This window comes from Triturus cristatus, chromosome 11, assembly GCF_964204655.1.
Source record: "Triturus cristatus chromosome 11, aTriCri1.1, whole genome shotgun sequence".
Lineage (NCBI taxonomy): Eukaryota > Metazoa > Chordata > Amphibia > Caudata > Salamandridae > Triturus > Triturus cristatus.
Window position 1 is genome coordinate 621,816,907 of NC_140594.1, and position 18,745 is coordinate 621,835,651.

The window sequence follows — 18,745 nt, forward strand, 5'->3', positions numbered from 1 at the left end:
TCCCTTAAAATTTCTTTTCTCAAACCTGGGTCTGGTAACCGTGATAGATAAGGGAAGACACTATCCTGGCCAAATGAAGCAAACGAGAAACTAATCGATGATTTCTTCTTTAAATATAATAAATCAATTTGTTCTGACGCCATAACTGCAGATTCTCTCAGTACTCGTTTGCCTGGAAAAGTGAGCCAGGATGTGACTGTGCCACTATTTAAATGGAGGTTCTTAATTGCAGTTATTCTGGTTCTAACGGCCTTTGCCCACATCCTTTCACTACTTTGGATCTCTTCCCAACACAGTTTGGAGACTTTGACCACCTCATCATCCTCCAACAGAGTGTTAAAGTATCTTAGAGCCCGAGTAGCGGCCGCCATGTTCCAGGAAACCAGACTGCACTCTCTCCTTATAGCCTGGACCATGGTACCCTGGGGGAGTGATAGAAGTCTTTTAAGCACTACCCCTTCCAGTCTGTCCCATTCATAGGTTGGATCAAGAGAAAAGACCTCTCCCCCATACAGGCCTAACGGTGGGATCTTCCCTTCATAGGCCTTTAGTAATGGGATACTGGATAGCCCCCCAAATCTACCATTAAATCCCGATAGACAGCTTGCCTGCAATAGAGCTTTCTGTTTAATGGTATCCCAATGCGCGCCCCAATTCAGATTTCTCTTAAAAGTTAAACCCAGGTATTTATATTGATCCACTTGTTCCACCACCTGTGAGTCTAGATACCAGGAAAATCTATGCACTTTTTTCCCCAAAATCATAATTTTAGACTTTTCCAGATTAATGCAGAGCTGGTTCTGCTTACTATAAGATGCCAGGGCACTAAGTTTCCTCTGCAGACTAATAGGAGTGTAGTCCAATAATACCAAATCATCTGCATAGAGCAGACAAGCGATATGCTGGTCCCCAATTTTAGGCGAGAAAGACTTTGATTGGGAAATAACTGTTGGGAGGTCGGCCAAAAATAGACTAAATAGTAAGGATGCTAAAACGCACCCCTGGCGTAGGCCGTTATAGATAGAGATTCTTTGGGACAACCGTCCCGACTTGTCTAGCTCTACCTGAGCCCAATTGCCGAAGTACGAAGTTGAAGGTAAAAACCTTGTTTTGGGAAAATAAATGTTTAAGGAGGTGGCATGGCTGGAGGAAGGAAGCAGTGGTAGTGATAAAGTATGGCAGCTAAAGGAGAAAGACAGTGAGGGGGAAGGTAAACCAAGACTTGCAGACAGGAAGCAGGGCCTGCCCGGAGACCAGTATCTGGTACTAGCTAAAATTGGCAGCAGAAGATGGGGAAGGATCGAGGCGTGTTTCACCACAGGGTTGGTATGACCTTGATAGCATATCAGCGATGTGGTGGTGCTCAGAAAAGGTTTAGGTCGGTGCTTGTTAACTTGGTCTATGGATCCCTAGGAGTCTGCTACTATAAAGAAAATTTAATAATATTAGCAGATTAATTAATGGGTACACAAAGAAACAAAATAAAAAATAGAAACTTTAAAAAAAATTGCAAATGTGAAGGAATTTGAAACTGGGGGAATTAAGGGGCATATTATCAAGAAACGGCGTTAAAATTATCGCCAGTTTAGCGGCAGAAAACTGCCGCTAAAGCGGCGATAATGGGCTTGATAATATGCCCTTGAGAATTCCCATAGAAGCCCATGTTCTGGTGTCAACATGGGCTTCTATTGGAATTCTCTGTGGCATATTATCAAGCCCATTATCGCCGCTTTAGCGGCAGGTTTCTGCCGCTTAAGATGTGATAATTTTAATGCCGTGCTTGATAATATGCCCCCACGTTGGAATCCTTAGCTGGATTCACTGGAGCAGCACAAGTACAACAAACAGAATATAGTATGGATGATGAACGTCCTCTATAGAAGCGCCAACAAAAAAAGCACGAATTAGGAGCAAAAAAGGATAGAGTTTAGCATATTGCTCTACTTTTAGAATGACAAAACAAATTTAGAAAAGCTTTCGCCTTCCCATTAGAATTTGAATCCCTGTTTTTTTTATTTGTTTGTGAATGAAATACAATATGTCATCATTTGTGTATTTGTTGATGTATACTTGTTTCCATATTCTTGTATATTGTTTTGAAGCTGAACTGGTGGAAATTTCTCATGCGGGGTCCCTAGCTTCCAATAAAGACTCAGTGGGGCTCCCCGAATTCCTGTATTAATTCAGTGGGGGTCCTAGGTTTCCATTTATGATTCAGTGAGAGTCCACAGAAGTCAAAAGGTTGATAACCGCTGGTTTAGGCTTTTTCAATTTACCTGACAGAAATATAGGACGCATGCTCTGAAGACAGGCGCAGCTATGGAAGTGGTGAGGCTGGGGCTAGGCTCTGTGAAATTAGAGGAATTATGTAGTTGGAACTAGGATGCATCCAATGGTTAAGTGTGGACAAAGCACACAGGAGAGGCAGAATACTGATCCCTAAAAAAATCTGTTTTAATTTTTTTCTTTTTACCCAAATGGAGGAAGATATTGAAAGACAGTGTCCCGGCATGTTTGGGTGTGCACTCGCTTGCTGAATAACAAGCGGAACATTTGACAGTGTTGGATTTGGGATAGATGCAGTGGAGATGTTGTGGAAGGTGAAAAGCAGAATGTGGAAGAGGCACTTGATGCCATGGCTTTCTGATTTGCAAGAGTACAGGAGGGTGTCTGAAGGTGTGGGGCTCAACCAGAGGAGAATATGTTAGTGCAGGACCTGGTTTTGGAATTGCTGAAGGATAAGAATAGGGGTTTAGAAGGAGTGAAGGCATCCTGCGGGTGATCTGGAGGTTGTCAATTTTCTGAGTGCAATTTCGGAAAGTTTCTTACCTGTCGGTGTAGTTTTGCAGCTTGAAGATCTTTCTGGATTCACTATGCTGTGCATTATTCCGCGATCTTGTGGTTGGGTCCGGATTCGTAGTCTTTTCTTTGTTTTTTTTTTTTTGTTTTTTGTAGCCCAGGTGGGCGGCGACGACCACCATTTGGTGCACCTTCCGTGACGTCGTCGTGCTTCCTGCGGAAGTCCCACCTTTGGGGCGCCATCTTCGGGTTCTTTTTTCCCTCTTCTTTTTTTTTTTTATTTACCCTAGGCGATTACTTAATCCTTTTTGTCCATTTTCCTGAACGTTTCCATTTCTTTGATCTTTTCCATTTCACCCCCTCTTCCTCCAGCCTCATCTTCCTGGCGGAGGTGGGTGGGTTCGCTAGTGAATCCAGAAAGATCTTCAAGCTGCAAAACTACACCGACAGGTAAGAAACTTTTCGTTTTGCAGCGTGAATCTTTCTGGATTCACTATGCTGTGCATAGACTTTGTAGCGGTTTTCCTAATTTTGTGGTGGCTGGGTGGAAGATGAGCGTTGGTCGTTGAAAATGTGTTGTAGCACCTTCTGTCCGACCTGTGCTTCCTTATTCATCTGAATGTCCACGCAGTAGTGTTTTGTGAACGTGTGCACAGATGCCCAGGTTGCAGCGAGACAAATGTCTTGGATGGGCGTGTTTGCCAGGAAGGCAACGGTGGCCCCCTTCTTCCTTGTGGAGTGAGCCTGGGGCCCTTCCGCTAGCTCCTGTCCAGCCTGTTTGTGACAGAATTGAATAGTGAGGGCAATCCACCTAGCGATGGTGCCCTTGGTCACTGGCCTACCCAAGAAGCTAGTAGCAAAGGACACAAACAGCTGCTTCGACTTCCTGAGTTCCTTGGTTCTCTCAATGTAGTGCATCACCGCTCTTCTGGCATCGAGGGTGTGCAGGGCCTTTTCTGCGTTTGTAGTCGGGTTTTGGAAGAAACTCGGTATCTGGATACTCTGATTCATGTGGAACGCCGACACTACCTTGGGCATGAAGTGTGGGTCCGTCCTCAGGACTACCCTGTCTTTGTGAATTTGAATGTAGGGTTCCTGTAGCGTTAGTGCTTGAAGCTCGCTCACCCTGCGTAGTGAGGTTATGGCCACTAGAAAGGCAGTTTTCATCGTCAACATTTGTAGAGTGGCCTTGTGAATGGGTTCAAACGGCGCCTTCATGAGCTCCGTCAGAACCACGTTTAAATTCCATGCCGGCGGCGGCAACCTTTTCGGGGGGGCCATTCTTTTGGCTCCCTCCATGAATCTCTTCACCACCTGCGAAGTGAAGAAACTTCCACCCTTCTCACCTCTGGTGTAGGCAACGATCGCTGCTAGGTGTACCCTTAGGGAGCTCAAGCAGAGGTTACTCTTTAGAAGGTGTGTGAGGTACCTCAGCACAGTTGAGTCTCTTGTCATTCTGTTTTGCAGGCCCTTTTTCCTGCACCACACCGTGAATCTCTTCCATTTTGCGCTGTAGCATTTTCTTGTAGTTGGTTTCCTTGCCCCCCGTAGCACTCGCATAGTGCTCTGAGGTAACCTTAGGTGTGCGAACTCTAGGTCTTCAGGAGCCATGCTGCTAGGTTGAGGGTCTCTGGCTCTGGGTGCAGGACCTCCCCGTTTTGCATTGAGAGCAGGTCTTTTCTCCTCTCGAACCTGTACGGATTGCCTTGCGCCATTTCTTGAATTTGTGAGAACCATGTCTGCCTCGCCCACTGTGGAGCCACCAGGATCAGAGTCATGTTGCTGTTTCTGCACTTGTCGAGCACTCTGTGCAACAGGGGTATCGGTGGAAAGGCGTAGGCAAATGTCCTCGACCAGCTTATCCATAGGGCATTTCCCTTGGATTGCTGATCTGGTTGCCTGGACGCGAAGCTTTGGCATTTTGCATTGTGGCGTGTTGCAAATAGGTCTATTGTGGGAGTCCCCCATCTCCGGAAGATTTTCTCCGTTTCCTGGCCATTGAGCTCCCACTCGTGCGATGCTGAGGTCTGCCTGCTTAGCCAGTCTGCCTCCACATTGTCCTTCCCTGGTAGGTGAATTGCCAGTAGATCTATCTTGAGAGGTATGGCCCATCTCCAAATCTCCTGAGCTAGGGATGAGAGGGGGAACGACTGTGTCCCCCCTTGTTTGTTGATGTAGAACATCGCCGTGGTGTTGTCTGTTTGGACCAACACCCTCTGGCCGAACAGGTGTCTCTGGAATGCCTTCAGGGCTAGCAGTATTGTTTTCAACTCGAGGTAGTTGATATGGCGGACCGCATCTGCTGGAGCCCATAGACCCCTCACTCTGAGGTTGTCCATGTGCGCTCCCCATCCCTTCTGCGATGCGTCCGTGGTAATGGTCACTGTTGGGCTTGGTGGTGTCAGGCTTCTCCCCGTTGTTATGTTGTCTCTGTTCCACCAAGTTATCTCCTCCTGCACTGCGTGCGTAACAACCACTAGATCCTCCCAACTTCCGTTTGCTTGTGACCATTGCTGTTGCAGCCATTCCTGGAATGGTCTCATGTGCAGGCGTACATTCGGCACCAGCTGGATACAGGACGCCATCATCCCCATCATCTTGCTCACAGCCCTCACTGTCAGAGCTCGCCCCTTCTGGTAGAGCTGCGTCTCCTTCAGTAGAGCATCTGTCCTCCTGTCGCTGGGCACTACTGTACTGTTGAGGGAGTTGATCTTTGCCCCCAGGAAAATCTTTACCTGTTCCGGTTCCAGCGATGATTTTCCCCAGTGGATGGAAAATCCCAGATTTGTGAGGGTGTCTGTTACGCGTCTTGCGTGCCTCTCGCACTTCTCGCGTGAGTTTGCCTTGACCAGCCAGTCGTCCAAGTAGGGGTATACATGTATTCCCTGCTTTCGTAGGTGTGCCGCTACCGCCGACAGGCATTTTGTAAAGACCCTTGGTGCTGATTTTAATCCGAAGGCCAGGGTTGTGAACTGGTAGTGTTCCTGTTCGATGTTGGATCTTAGAAGGCCCTTGTGCCTTCTGTTTATTGGGATGTGAAGGTAGGCATCCTTGAGGTCCACGGTGACCATGAAGTCCCCTTCTCTTATCTGTGGCAGTACCTCCTGCAGTGAAGTCATTTTGAACCTTTGCGTTCTGATGAACTTGTTTAGGTAACGGAGGTCCAGTATGGGTCTGAGGTCTCCGTCTACCTTCGGAACCACAAAGTAGTTTGAGTAGACCCCTTTGTTGCGTTCTCTGAACGGCACTGTCTCTATGGCTCTCTTTTGTAGGAGTTTCCGCGTTTCTTCTCTGAGTATTGCCAGTTCTTGGGCCGATCTCTGTCTTCCCTTCGGCTTCCTGTTTGGAGGTCTTTTCTCCAAGTCTACGCAGTATCCGTACTGCACGATGTTCCGTATCCACTTGTCTGTGGTTATACGCCGCCACTCCTGAAGGTAGAACCTCAGCCTTCCGCCTACTGGTGTCGTATGCTCGTAGGCTCTTGAATCTTCTCTTCCCCCTGATGACACTTTTTTGCGCCTCACCCTTGGGGTCCTGACGAGGGTAGGCGTCTTCTTGCGTGCTGAGTCACTTCGAGGAGGGCTGATCGCCCCCTCTCCTCCTTTGGCCACGTCCGTTCCCTCTCCCGCGAAAGGGCTGGCCCCGAGGTTGATATTGCCAGTTTTGCTTCTGCTGACTTTGTCCGTGACCTTCTCCCTGCTGACCTTGTTGGAACGCCTGGTGCGACGTCCCCTGTTGGCTTCCACCCCTACCGTAGGGTCTCCTCGAGGGATTTCCTCGTCTCATTCCCCTCAGCTGTAGGGCCCCCATGGACCTCGCCGTCTCGTTTTCCTTTTTCAGCTGTGTGAGCTTTTCGTCCACCGTTGCTCCGAACAGTGTCTCTCCGTTGAAGAGGGTGCCAAGGATGTTGTTCTGCACTTCCGGTTTGAATCCCGAGATTCTTAGCCATGCATGCCTCCTCTCTGTGACCCCTATGGCCATGAGTCTTGCTGAAGTCTCTGCCCCATCCAACGCCGTCTTTATACAGGAGTTGGCGATGTTCTTGCCTTCGTCTACCAGGTGAGAGGCTCTCTGGCGGTATTCTTCGGGGAGGTGCTTTACTAGCTCCCCCATCTCATCCCAGTGCTGGTATTGGTGTCTATTGAGGAGTGCATTCGAATTCGCCATGCGCCAGTGCATTGCGGCGTTCCTCTCGACCTTTCTGCCTGTGAGGTCGATCCTCCTGCTCTCCTTATCCGGAGGTGGGCCCGAAGTTGCTGGGACGTTGGCCCTTCTCCTGGCCGTGGAGGCTATGATGGAGTCTGCGGTCACGCTACCCTTGATGTAAGGGGGGTCCAGGGAGGAGTGCTTATATTTCTTCTCTGTCCTGGGCGTGATCGACCGGCAGGTCGCAGGTTCCTTGAAGGCTTCTCTCCCCTGATTCATCACGCTTTGTAGCATGGGGAGGAACTGGCTCCTTGTCTGGATGGGGAGCAGTGTCTCGACGAGAAAATCGGCTTTCGGCCTCTCCTCGTCGAGTTTGACGCCGAAGGCCATTGCAGCGCTCCTGACCACCATATTGTACACCCCGATGTCGTCGGGTGGCGAAGGCCTCGAGGGGTACGTGTCCACGGGCTCCTCCGGGTTTTCGGTGTCGAGATCGTGCCATTCGACGTCGTTGCTGGTAGATGCCGCCGATTCGTAGAACGACTGTTGGTCTTCTTCCTCGGCTTCTCCCTCATAATAGGGCTCCTCTTCCTCTTCGAGATCCCTTGTCAGCCCTTCGGCGTCGAACTCGTCTTCGACCTCGCCGACGTCCGCCGATGAAATCGTTGGAATCTTGAATTCCTTCATCCTGGCGTCGAACTCCTTCTTCCTTTGAAGGATGTTCTCCATTTCGGCCTCGAGCCGCCTCTTCTTTTTCTCCATCTCGGAGATGCTTTCGGCGTCGACCGCGGGTCTTTTCGATGAAACGTGCGTCGACGTCGAACGTTCTTTCTGCGTCGATCGACCCGTTTCATGGGATGTTTTCGACGACCCTTGCCTTTCGGCGTCTTTCTGCCCCAGGGAGTCCTTTTCTAAGGATCCGCTCGGCCTCTTGTCCGAAGTTCCCCCTTTGGACGTCGAAGTTTTCGGCGCCGGGGCTCCCTTCGTGGACCTTGACTCAGTTTTTCTCGAGTCACCCTCGTGTTTTCGAGGTGTTTTTTGTTTTGCGCTCGACGATTCTCTTACCTCGTCTTCTTTTTTCTTGTCGGTCTCTACGACCGTGAAGTTTTCGGCTGTCTCGGCGACGTTGTCCTCGTCGTCCGTGGAGAGGCCCAGATCGTAGAACGTCGGGGGCTTCCCCTTGCCATCCATGTTGGCGTTGGCTCTTCTCTGCCTCTCTCTCACCCTGAGTGTCTTCGGCGCGAAGGCTGAGCAGGCGTTGCAGTCGATACTCTGGTGATCAACCGGTAGGCAGAGGTTGCAGACCGGATGCTGGTCTTTCTGCGCGAACTTGTGGTGGCAGTTTGGGCAGAACTTGAATGGCGTCTTGTCCATTTCGCTCAGGGTCTCTGAGCGTGCATTCTCCAAGGCTGTCGAAGAAAAAAGGGGCGCTGGTCCTCTTTCTTCGCGCTCCTGATGAAATCTCTTCCTTTCCTGATATCTTCTATTGATTCTATCGACGAAACTCGCTTTTCTTCCTTCTTCCTCCGAGTGAATTTCTGGAGCTTCCCGATGACGATCCAGACCCAACGGCGGAAAAAAGAATCTGAAGATGGCGCCCCAAAGGTGGGACTTCCGCAGGAAGCACGACGACGTCACGGAAGGTGCACCAAATGGTGGTCGTCGCCGCCCACCTGGGCTACAAAAAAAAAAAAAAAAAACGGACCCAACCACAAGATCGCGGAATAATGCACAGCATAGTGAATCCAGAAAGATTCACGCTGCATAACTTTCATTTACTATTTCTTTGTCAAGTTTATGTTGTTATGTGTCTGCGCAGATTATGTTAAATTATTGAGTTAATGGGCAGCATTTATTGCAATTGCTGGGATGATTCAACCAGGTCTGACTGTACCTGAGAGTAGGAGGTTTTTGTTCACTGAGATGAAAAGCAGGTGTATTAGCGGAGGATCACTTTATTAGATAGGGGAGGTGTAAGTATCCTGGCGGGATCAATGTATGGAACACATGTTCCTGGGCTAAAAAACACAGAGAACCTGTTTCTGAAGAACCTGGAAGGCTGTGAGGAGAACTGGCTGGGAAGGCAGGGAGATTGAAGGTGCAAATGTTTGTCCAGGAAGACGTTCAGGTAGACTGAATGAATAGCAGACAGTTACACAAAATGGTGTACCCGCTTTACATCTGAAAAAAGGGGTAAAAGATTAAGAGGGGCTGTCGAGGCTAGGTTCTTCAAAGACAGCAACGGAGGACTAATAGGTACTTGCGGAGCTGGGAGGTCAAAGTGGATGGGCCATAGGATCCCGCAAAATTAGGGAGGTAGATTTTGAAGTTTGTATTAGTGAGCCCCCTATAAGCTGATGGAGCCAAGCCCAACAGCTACATAAGCACAACCCTGTTCATTAGTGGCCTTTTCCACACAATATAGTGTCTGTTGTTGAATGTGTCTTTCGATTGGGTGCCGGACATCTGATTTGCAAAGTATTCTGTGTAGAATGTTCCCCCAGTTCTCACATCAGAGATGCAGGCATAGCACTAAAGGCTCACCCACATCACGGATGGGATAAATTAACTTTTCTACATGATACCCCTCTCTACCAAAGAGGTTTGTACTGCTCACCTAGGGAACCTTGTCTCCTTTTCTTCCATAGACAACAAGCAATAAGGGCGAAAAAGATGAAAATCCCGATCACAACAGCAACGACCAATCCTAGGGAAAGAGAGAGAGAGGGAGAGAAAGAGTGCATTACACTACACATGCTGCTCATGTATGGACACAGGGATCTTTTTACACACTAAAGGGTTAGCTGGGACATCTGACCCAGTCCCACTATACGTATACAAAATATCCTTGCCTCAAACACAGGAGCATCTTCCACTTGTTTCATTGCTCCTGTTAATGAATCAAGATCTCACGCCTAGGGCAGTTCCCAATCTGTCTCTCACCTTAATACTAACACAGAATACCTAATACTACCCATAAGGGTTGCTCTAAGTGTCCAGTATGATACTCACATGAAATACCCATACATGTCCAAGAACGGAGCTGCTCCCAGAATACCCTTACATCACACTCAAGGGCAGCTGTACCAACACAGAACAGCACACCCTATTGGAGGGCCTGAAACTACCCCAGACAGGGTTTAACCACACTAGTTTCACATCTCACGTACTCACAGAACACTTAGAGGCATATTTCCAAGGCCCCGGTGCCACTGACGCGTCCATTTTTTTTACGCTCCGGTGGCGCACAATGCTGAGCCATAACGTCAATTTTTTTTACGCTCCGGTGGCGCACAATGCTGAGCCATAATTACAAGGCTAAGCAAAGCCACCCTGCATGGCTTTTCATGGCCTTCTAAATATGGTCCCCTTTCACGCATGGCATTCCATGGGTGTTGCTGTGGGTGTTCTCAAGCAACATCCATGGTTTTGTAAACCTGGGAATGTGTCAGATTCTAATGCCTCCCCAAGGGAAGGGTTCAAGTGGTGCACCAAGGAGAAATACCTTTATTTTCCTTGCTTTTTGCTGTTTCTATGTGTGCTGCACTCTGCAGCACACATAGAAGTAAGAAAATGCCATCAATTATTATTTTTGTGCAGGAAAGTGTCCCTTCCTACACAAAAACAATCATCCCTGCAACACAGGCACCCTTTCATCATGGTGCAAGGGTGCCTCCATTGGCGCTAGGCAGACAATTGTGCATCAGCGCAGAGGGAAGCACAGGGATACGTCGTATTGCAGTAAAAACGATGCATCCCTGCACTTTCCTAATGATGCAGCGTGGCACAGTAAGATGGCGTGCAGCGCCACGCTGCGTCTTTTTCTATTAAATATGCCCCTTAGTTTTAGCTAGAGGCTTGGACACTTATCTGATTCATTCCACTTGGGATATCCTGCACCCCTTTTCCAGGGGCACTGCTTATTTCTCTTCTCCCCCCTTTACATACACAAGACTCTCTACTCTCACATGGAGGGCTGCTCTCATAATATGTTGCTGAATGGAGAGTTGTCAGGCGCCAGAACCATTTAGAAGAACCGTCAGCTAGCCCGATGCCCTGAACGTGACTTATTGCTAATCCTGTTTTTTCAGCCAACAGCACTAAGTCTGCTGGAAATTGAAGGCCCATACTTAAAATGGGGAAAATGCAAATACAACTGTCAGCATGTTTAGTGTAGATGGCTAGAAACGGGTTGGAATTGACCTTCAAAACACTGGGCTATTTATTAGTTGTACTTCAATTGCAGATCCCTAAACACAGGTAGGTTTCGGCTCATCCGAAAGATATATCATGGCCCAGGTAGAACACTTACCAACATAGTCCTGTGTGGCAGGGGGTCCAGTGGGGCGCATGCAGAGGTTATCAGAAGTGGCATTGCAGGAGCTGATTAGTTCTTTCCCTTCTGGGCAACTGGGGAGAGAACAGAGTAGAGAAAAGCAATAAGGAGCCTCTATGAGCACGTAAAACAGAACCAAGTAAAGCACTAATCAGACCGATTACTGCAAAACCAGGCTGGTGCCTCTTTCTCTGCTAGGTAGAATTTAATTTGAGCCAGGGGTTACAGGTGGGACCCAGCTGGACATATTTTGGAAGACCAGCATTTATTTTTCCTCAACAGACTTTGACCCTGAGCAAGAGAGACAGAAAAACACAAAAGGGGTAAAGAAGGAAAAAGGAACCAGAAAAACAGTGACAAAAGAAGAAAGCAGGGATGAAAAAGAAACTGCTAGAGCGAGCTAAGGAGACAGGGAGTGTCTGGCGGTGGATTAAAGAGGCATGAGGTGAAATCAAGACTAAGTAGCCTTGAAATTTGTCACACCAACATTCGATTATGCTGGACATGACTTCTGAACAAACTTGAAGGCCCCAAGCACTTATTCTTTTACAAATTAAGCACTGCTGCAAGGCCACTAAGGCAGGGAAAGAAAGTGTCACCGGTTTCGCTGGTGCCTGTGACTGGCCATTAGAGCTGTAGTGGAGTCAGCCGAGCTCATCTCCTGGAGCTACAATACTTAGGAAATTGGCAAACAAAATAAGCTTAGAGGACTTACCGCCTTTTAATGAGTGTGTATCGATTATTAATGCTAGCATGTAAACATGCTCTATTTGTGTTATATATATATATATGTGTACTAAAAATACAAATATTGTAATATGTGGGGTAATTAGCAGTGAATGGCAAGGGCGTGAGTCATTGTAACCTTAGGGCACGAGTTATAGTTACATGAGATAACTATAACTGCTGAATTTCTATGGTTTTATGTGTGAAAAATCCAAACCCAGCTATAACGTCCCAGAACCCTTTGTTTTTTTGTTGAATTTCTTAGTTTTTTTTATTCTATTGCTAACAATATTGCCCTCTGTAACCTTTATTTTTTCAGTGATTTTCCATGTACCGTTTTGAATGCCATTTCCTACCTATAACTTCCCTGTAACGACAAATTCTTGCCCATGAGTGGTCCCTCAAAGACCCATCCATCAGTGCCCCCCAAGCCCCCGGGAAACCATGTACTGATTGACTAAATGGCACCCATAACTTTTCTATCAGGTTGCGGCCAGCCAATCACGGCATTGCTGTTGGCTCGTTGATCCGCGTCTCTAGATATACATAAATCATTTTTCTTTCATGACTCCAAAACTACTGAACAGATTTACACCAAATTGCCAAATTTTTGGACCAAGATCTAGTTTGCTGACGAATTTGGTGTTATTCCTTTCAGTGGTTCAGGTTATACTCATGTCTAAAATCCTTATGGGAAATTGCATGGGGAAGACGCGTTTTGGAACCCCCCTTTTTCTCTGCCCCCGTTTGATGAATCACCCTGAAACTTTCCAGACAGCAGCTGAAGTGACGACTGCCACACTAGTTTTGAACAATTTGTGAAGATTCGTCAAACGGCACCAAAGTTATTAGCAAAAGAAACAATGCTTTTCCTACAGAAACTATGTCCTAACTATAACTACCTACTGGTGACTGCTAGTGGGTAATATATATAGATCATTCACTGAAGAAAACACAGGTAAAATGTAAGTTATGGTTCTAGCAAAACAACTGTAATTTGCCAGTTATGCTTATCAACACACTCCATACATGCGCCGCCCACCATGTTGTTATCTTCATATCTGCTTTAGCAGTGCGCAGCTGGAGTTGGGTGTAAACATCTCTCCAAACAGCCACTGTGTATTGGGAAATGCAAATTGAAATGTTCCTGTGCTGCTAAAAAGAGTAAACTATATGGAAGAAAAGGTGAGGCCTTGTGGTGAGATGATCTTAATGAAGAAGTGTGATATGGGGTGATCATGAAGTTTACAAGGTCATTGATGACTCAGGTGTAGAATGAGTGCTTAGTGGAAATGTGATAGGGCTGTAACGTTGGCTCACTTGTTAATAAAACCTCTGATACTGATCTGAGCGTAGTATAGATTTATATTTGTGATTACAATGTTGAATGAAGGATTGAGGACATTGTGAGAGGGTTAATAGTACATGTCAGGCTTGGAGAGAGCCTTGCAAGACTTGTTAGCTTGTGCAATTATGTTTTGGAAGACGGTCATGTTTGAACTTGGTGGAGCAACATTTGCCTGTCTTGCAGACTATTTTTAGTGTTGCAAGAGTTTCGAATGGTTATGTTTTCCGTCATTGTTTTCCAATCAAAGAATTCTCTTGTTTGTGTTCTGTTCCTTGTGTTATGTCATAGATTTGTATTATGGAATCCCTGCTGTGTAATGACGAGGCTTTGAGTCACATGGGTGTGATGTGGGTGGATGGACTGGGAAGATTGTGAAAGATGTAGTTGTGATCTGGCCACTGTGTGGAGCTGGGTGGTGTGACGTGCTGAAAGGGACTGAGTGCCTGACTAAACCAATCTCCTCTGGATGTTGTGTTGCCATATGAAAGGTGAGCTACAGCCAGGGTGCAATGTCATAAAGGCTTGGTGGTGGAGTTATGTGGTTGGGAGATGTCTCTGATGTTGATGTGCATGTTTGCCCTGGAATCTTGCTCGAAGCTGTGGGGGTCTGCAAATGAGGTGGAGTCTGGGCAAACTGTGGGAACTTTTTGAGGCTTTTAAAGAAGGAAGTTGGTGTGGTGTGGGCGCTGTGAATGGTTGGGTTGTTTCTACGCATTACAGTGGGCCGAAGATGTTATTTGAGTGATCAATTAATTTATTGTAGCCATCGGGTATCACTTTATCGAAGACTGTTGATGAGCTGAAAGTTATCAATATTTCTCTGTGGAACAAATCATTATTTTAAGTGATAAGGACTGTTCTGTTGGTGTCTTCATCAACAGCAGAACATGCAGTCATAGCCTATATCTTGCTTGATGTAGAGGCAGTGCTATTAATTGGTGCTGTACCATTGTTCACTAAGATGTGGGGTAGATGTTCGCTTGTTCCTGTTTATTGTGACTATACGAACTAGACGATGGGTATTGAGTTTGTTAAGAATGATAGCGTCCTCAGTGAATTACATGGGGTGTTATGTATAGGGTTATGTGCAAGTACTTGTGTGCTTTTATGTTTATTTATGTTTTTGTCTGTATAATTAGCTATTTTTGCTTATGCACATGTGTGTGTTTATACGTGTGTGAGTATGTCTGTGTTCATACATAGGCACACTTACCCAGTCTTGCATCGGACACATACTTCACAGGGATGATCCGGAGAGCAAAATGTACCAGGTTTACAGCGACACTTTGTGTTCTGGGTGGGGCTGCACCTGCTCACCTCTTCCTGACCTGGAACATAAGAGGAGGTTAACAGCCTGGGCAAACGATGCTCGGTCAAACATGTACATTCCAAACAGATAATCCCAGAAGAGTATCTATCTTTTACCTGAACCAGCTCATGGTCTGCCTCCTATTATCACCTTAGGGTTTTTTCAAAGAGGGAACATATACTGATCAGAGTAGCATTTCTGACATCTAGCGACTCATCACCCCCACCCAGAGTCCTCCTAAACACCATTAAAAACCAACACAAAGAGGCTTACCAGCTGTAGGATGTTCAAGGCCAAAATGGGCGTAAGCTCCTAACTTCGATGTAGATGCTGGGCCCAGAAGCTACGCTGTGAACTTTGAGGGAATCCTTCCAGAGGGAGAGGCTGTGCTGACATACTTCATCAGCCAGCTGCCAAGAAACCTCTAGGGTGCTTCTCAGGGTTTGTGGAGGCATATCTGCCATAGGACTCCCTTCTCCGCAGAAGCATTCCTTTCAGGTATACTCCATGATATCCGGACATGTTGTCTTGGTCGTGTACCTTGCTTCTTGCTATTGATTGGTAGAGAAACTGTAATAGCCTGTGTTTTCCATCATCTGTGCCAGTGAGGACTTTAAGCTGAACCGTCTCGTTCAATGCAACCAGGAAAGACCATCCCCCTGCAGGGGCCCCAATGCTGGGTTAAACTGATGCTCAGAATTCTGTGTATTTGGAGGGTTGACTGCACCCATACTGCCGCTTCTTTGCTTTTCCCCAACTCCTGCTGACTTGGCCCGCCGACCCTCGCCACAGACAGAGCAGTCCCAGCCTGCCCATGTTACAGGTTCTTGGTCAGACAACCCTCCCGTTTGAAATGTCACTCTGAGGTGGAGCTCAGAAAGTTTCATCTACCACCCACAACCACAGTTTAGCACTACCACATATTATTTTTGACGCCGGCCAGATCTCAGGCCCTAAAACCCTGCAAACCACCTCCCCCAGCCATGTCCAGAGGCCAGCTCAGTGACTGGCCGTTATTTCGTATTTCAACAATCCCACTAAGACAATGAGTTCACACTGCACTGAAACCTGGATGTTTTTTGGGGCCTAGGTGACAGTGTACCTAGTTCTGCTAGCCTATAATCCAGTCTACCCAGACAGAGTGAATAAACCAGTTTCAGTGTATTTCCCTGACTGAGACTGTTTACGGGGAAACATATTGTTCATGAAACTGTAAGTAGGCCAGCAGTGTGTCTTTTATTTCATCCGCTACTGCGTAACATCTCATTGCATCTACTTGTGCATTCCATTGAAGAACAATCACCCATACTCACCCTCACATCAGGGTGCGAAACTCTGTACAAACTCGCTTAGCCAACTAGATTCAGGAGGCCTAACTCTCTCCGATCCTGTCGCCAACAGTGAAGAGGAGAAACAGGGCACTTTTGTGGCCACTCAGCTGTCTCAAATAGGACAAATTATCCACTACAACCTGATTGGCTGATTCAAAGAGTAACCAGTGAAAGCGCTGCTTCTTTTCAAATCTTAACTGCTGCTCTGCTCCATAAAAACGTTTGATGATATCCCCATAAAGATTGAATAAACTATGGTCTTGGCGCTTTAAACTAGACTGCCGTAATTTCCAACACTTGTAAGCTAGTGTAGAGGGCTGATCTTTGATGAACAGCTCATGATGTTCTCATTTCATTTATGGTCTCAGGCTAGAGGTTGTAAGTACTACAGATCTTTGAGGGAACAAAGCTAGACTGAATCTGCAGTCACCACCTGTAGATCTTTTACTAATGTATGCAGTTATCTTCCAATGCGTAAATGGCCCACTTGTGTTCTAATTAAATTATTCATTATATTAACTAAATAAGCAGTGTTTGCCGAATGCTGGCAACAACCTGTGTTGTTTGCCAGCGCTTGGGGCTCAGTTGCTGGGACATGAAGGCGAGAGCCTGTGGATATGTTTATTTGCCAGTCTTGGGTGAGTTCAGACTGCTACCAGCCTTTCAGCCCACAGGCCAAGGACCATTAACAGCCATAAGTTGAAATTCCCCTTATCATGCCCACTCTTTTTATACAACCCCTGTCGCCCTGCCCCAGTCCGTTAATGCAAGATGGGCAGTTATCAACAGTTAACACTCCCTGCTAAGGGCGTTACTTACTAGACATTTTTAAGGCATGGGCAAAGTGGGCTCCGGCCCTGGGCCCCAGCCTTTTTGGAGGGGGCCTGATAGAGCCAGCTTTGTTCTGCAGAGTATTTCTCTGATGACCTTGAAAATTCTTAAACGGGTTTTTTTAAATACCGTTTTCCTTGAATTTATTTTTAATGTGGGTGATGTGTGAGAGTGTATTGCAACCATTTTTCAGAGAAATGTTGTGATCATGTTTCATGCAACATCCCTTAAAAACTTCCATTTATTTCAAAACAGGACTTCACATGTGAGAAATGGGAGGGTGTCACAGATATTATTTGCAGTAATATTAGTGAGCTGCTGATGTATTACAAAAGTGAAACACACATCTCTATCCCTGAATATTAGATGTAAACACATTTACAATTTGGAACAGCGAGCATGTGCACTGTCAATGACCTAGCCTAAGAAGGCACGACAACTGAAATTGGATCGTAAATTCAAAGCTATTCCGAACAGGGGCCCCAAAATGCATTTGGCCCTGGGCCCCCAAAATCCTTAAGATGTCCCTGTAACACTCTAGCTGAGAGCAATAACCATTAAGCCAATTCTTCACAAACGCCAGTTTGCTGTTCAATGTTTGTCTTCTGTGTACAACTAGAGGGGAAGTACATACCTTCTTTACATCTTGTGCAGGGCAAGCAGAAGGCCAGGTCATTCTGGTACTCTGTGTAATCCTTGCCATCTGTACAGGGGGTGCACTTGTTCCTGGTACCCAGGCTCTCATCTGGATTCTCCCGGTGTGTGCCTGTGTTGAAAACAGGGGGAGGAGAAGAAAGAAAAGGTAAGATGAGATAAACAAGAACATTTATGTCAGAAAAGGCCTGTTTGTAAATCCAGACCACAAGTGAAAGATGGACAGAGGTGAAGACTGAGGCCCTCCTTATATCACCAGGGAGGGGGTCTGAGAGTGCAGCGGTGAATATCTCAAGCCCCAGTGGAGGCCTATATTGGGCTCCACTGCTCTATAGACATAATTTACAAGGAGACACATAGAAGGCTGCTGTAAAATATCAAGAATAACTCCAAATGCAGGTCACAAGGTAAAGATGAATGAAGTTTATTGTAGAGGAAATGAGATTCCATCCACCATGTCCAATCTGTCAGGTACAACTGACTCATAACCACACCAGTGTATTCCATCACCATGGAGCTACTCCAACAATAGCAATTACACAGTACATTTCCCTTAAAGCGATACTACAGATATTTACAAAGTGAATACATAAATATAACATGCACATTACTACAGCTGCAAACTGCTGCTCTCCCTAGGTCCTAGGCATGATGAGAGGGTAGGAGTACCTGGGACATTAGTTCTCTATGCATCTCCCGCACAAGAAGATGCTTGCAGATTTCCGATGGAAGGTCTTCTACTACAAACAAGGAGACATCGGCAAGGCCAGAGGCTGCAGCTCACCTGTACCGCCAACACAAGTTAAGGATTGCACGGCTCTCAGTGGGTCCCTCCCATAAACGCAGACTGCGCCTCATTTAGAGTTTGGTCCCCCAGTTACTGAAGAATATGCTAAATTTGAAGTTTAATGTAGAGGTGGATAAGGCGGAGGAAATTGAGCAGATTGATTCTATCCACATTTAACACCATCTCCAGAAATCCGAGCACTTTGTGTCATCACCCTAACCGATTACTTTTCGAGAAAGACTTGAAGTCTTTCCTCTTCAGAATACACCTTCAAGACTGGCGGACCCAGATCTTCATCTCTACTGTTTTGTAGCACATAGTCTAAGTTATTTGTTGATGTAGCAATAGTTACTTTTAAAGCACTCTGCTGGCCATGTGGCTATTTTCCTGCTACAGAAATACTATTAATAAATAACTTAGGGGCATATCTGCAAGGCAAGGCGATAGAATTATCGCCGCTTTGGCGGCCGTTTTTGGC

The 18,745-nt window shown here is 46.6% G+C and overlaps 1 protein-coding gene across 2 annotated transcripts in view; it reads right to left on the minus strand.

The window, feature by feature from the left end:
- Positions 1 to 18,745, minus strand: part of LOC146785174 (tumor necrosis factor receptor superfamily member 10B-like) — a 99,440-nt gene that overhangs the window by 33,432 nt on the left and 47,263 nt on the right. For both annotated transcript variants that reach the window (XM_085634020.1, XM_085634019.1), the window contains exons 3-6: positions 17,461 to 17,592; positions 14,569 to 14,683; positions 11,258 to 11,355; positions 9,563 to 9,652 (exon numbers count right to left, since the gene is read on the minus strand). In XM_085634020.1, the coding sequence (XP_085490146.1) occupies positions 9,563 to 9,652; positions 11,258 to 11,355; positions 14,569 to 14,683; positions 17,461 to 17,592 (435 nt within the window). The remainder of the gene's footprint in view (positions 1 to 9,562; positions 9,653 to 11,257; positions 11,356 to 14,568; positions 14,684 to 17,460; positions 17,593 to 18,745) is intronic.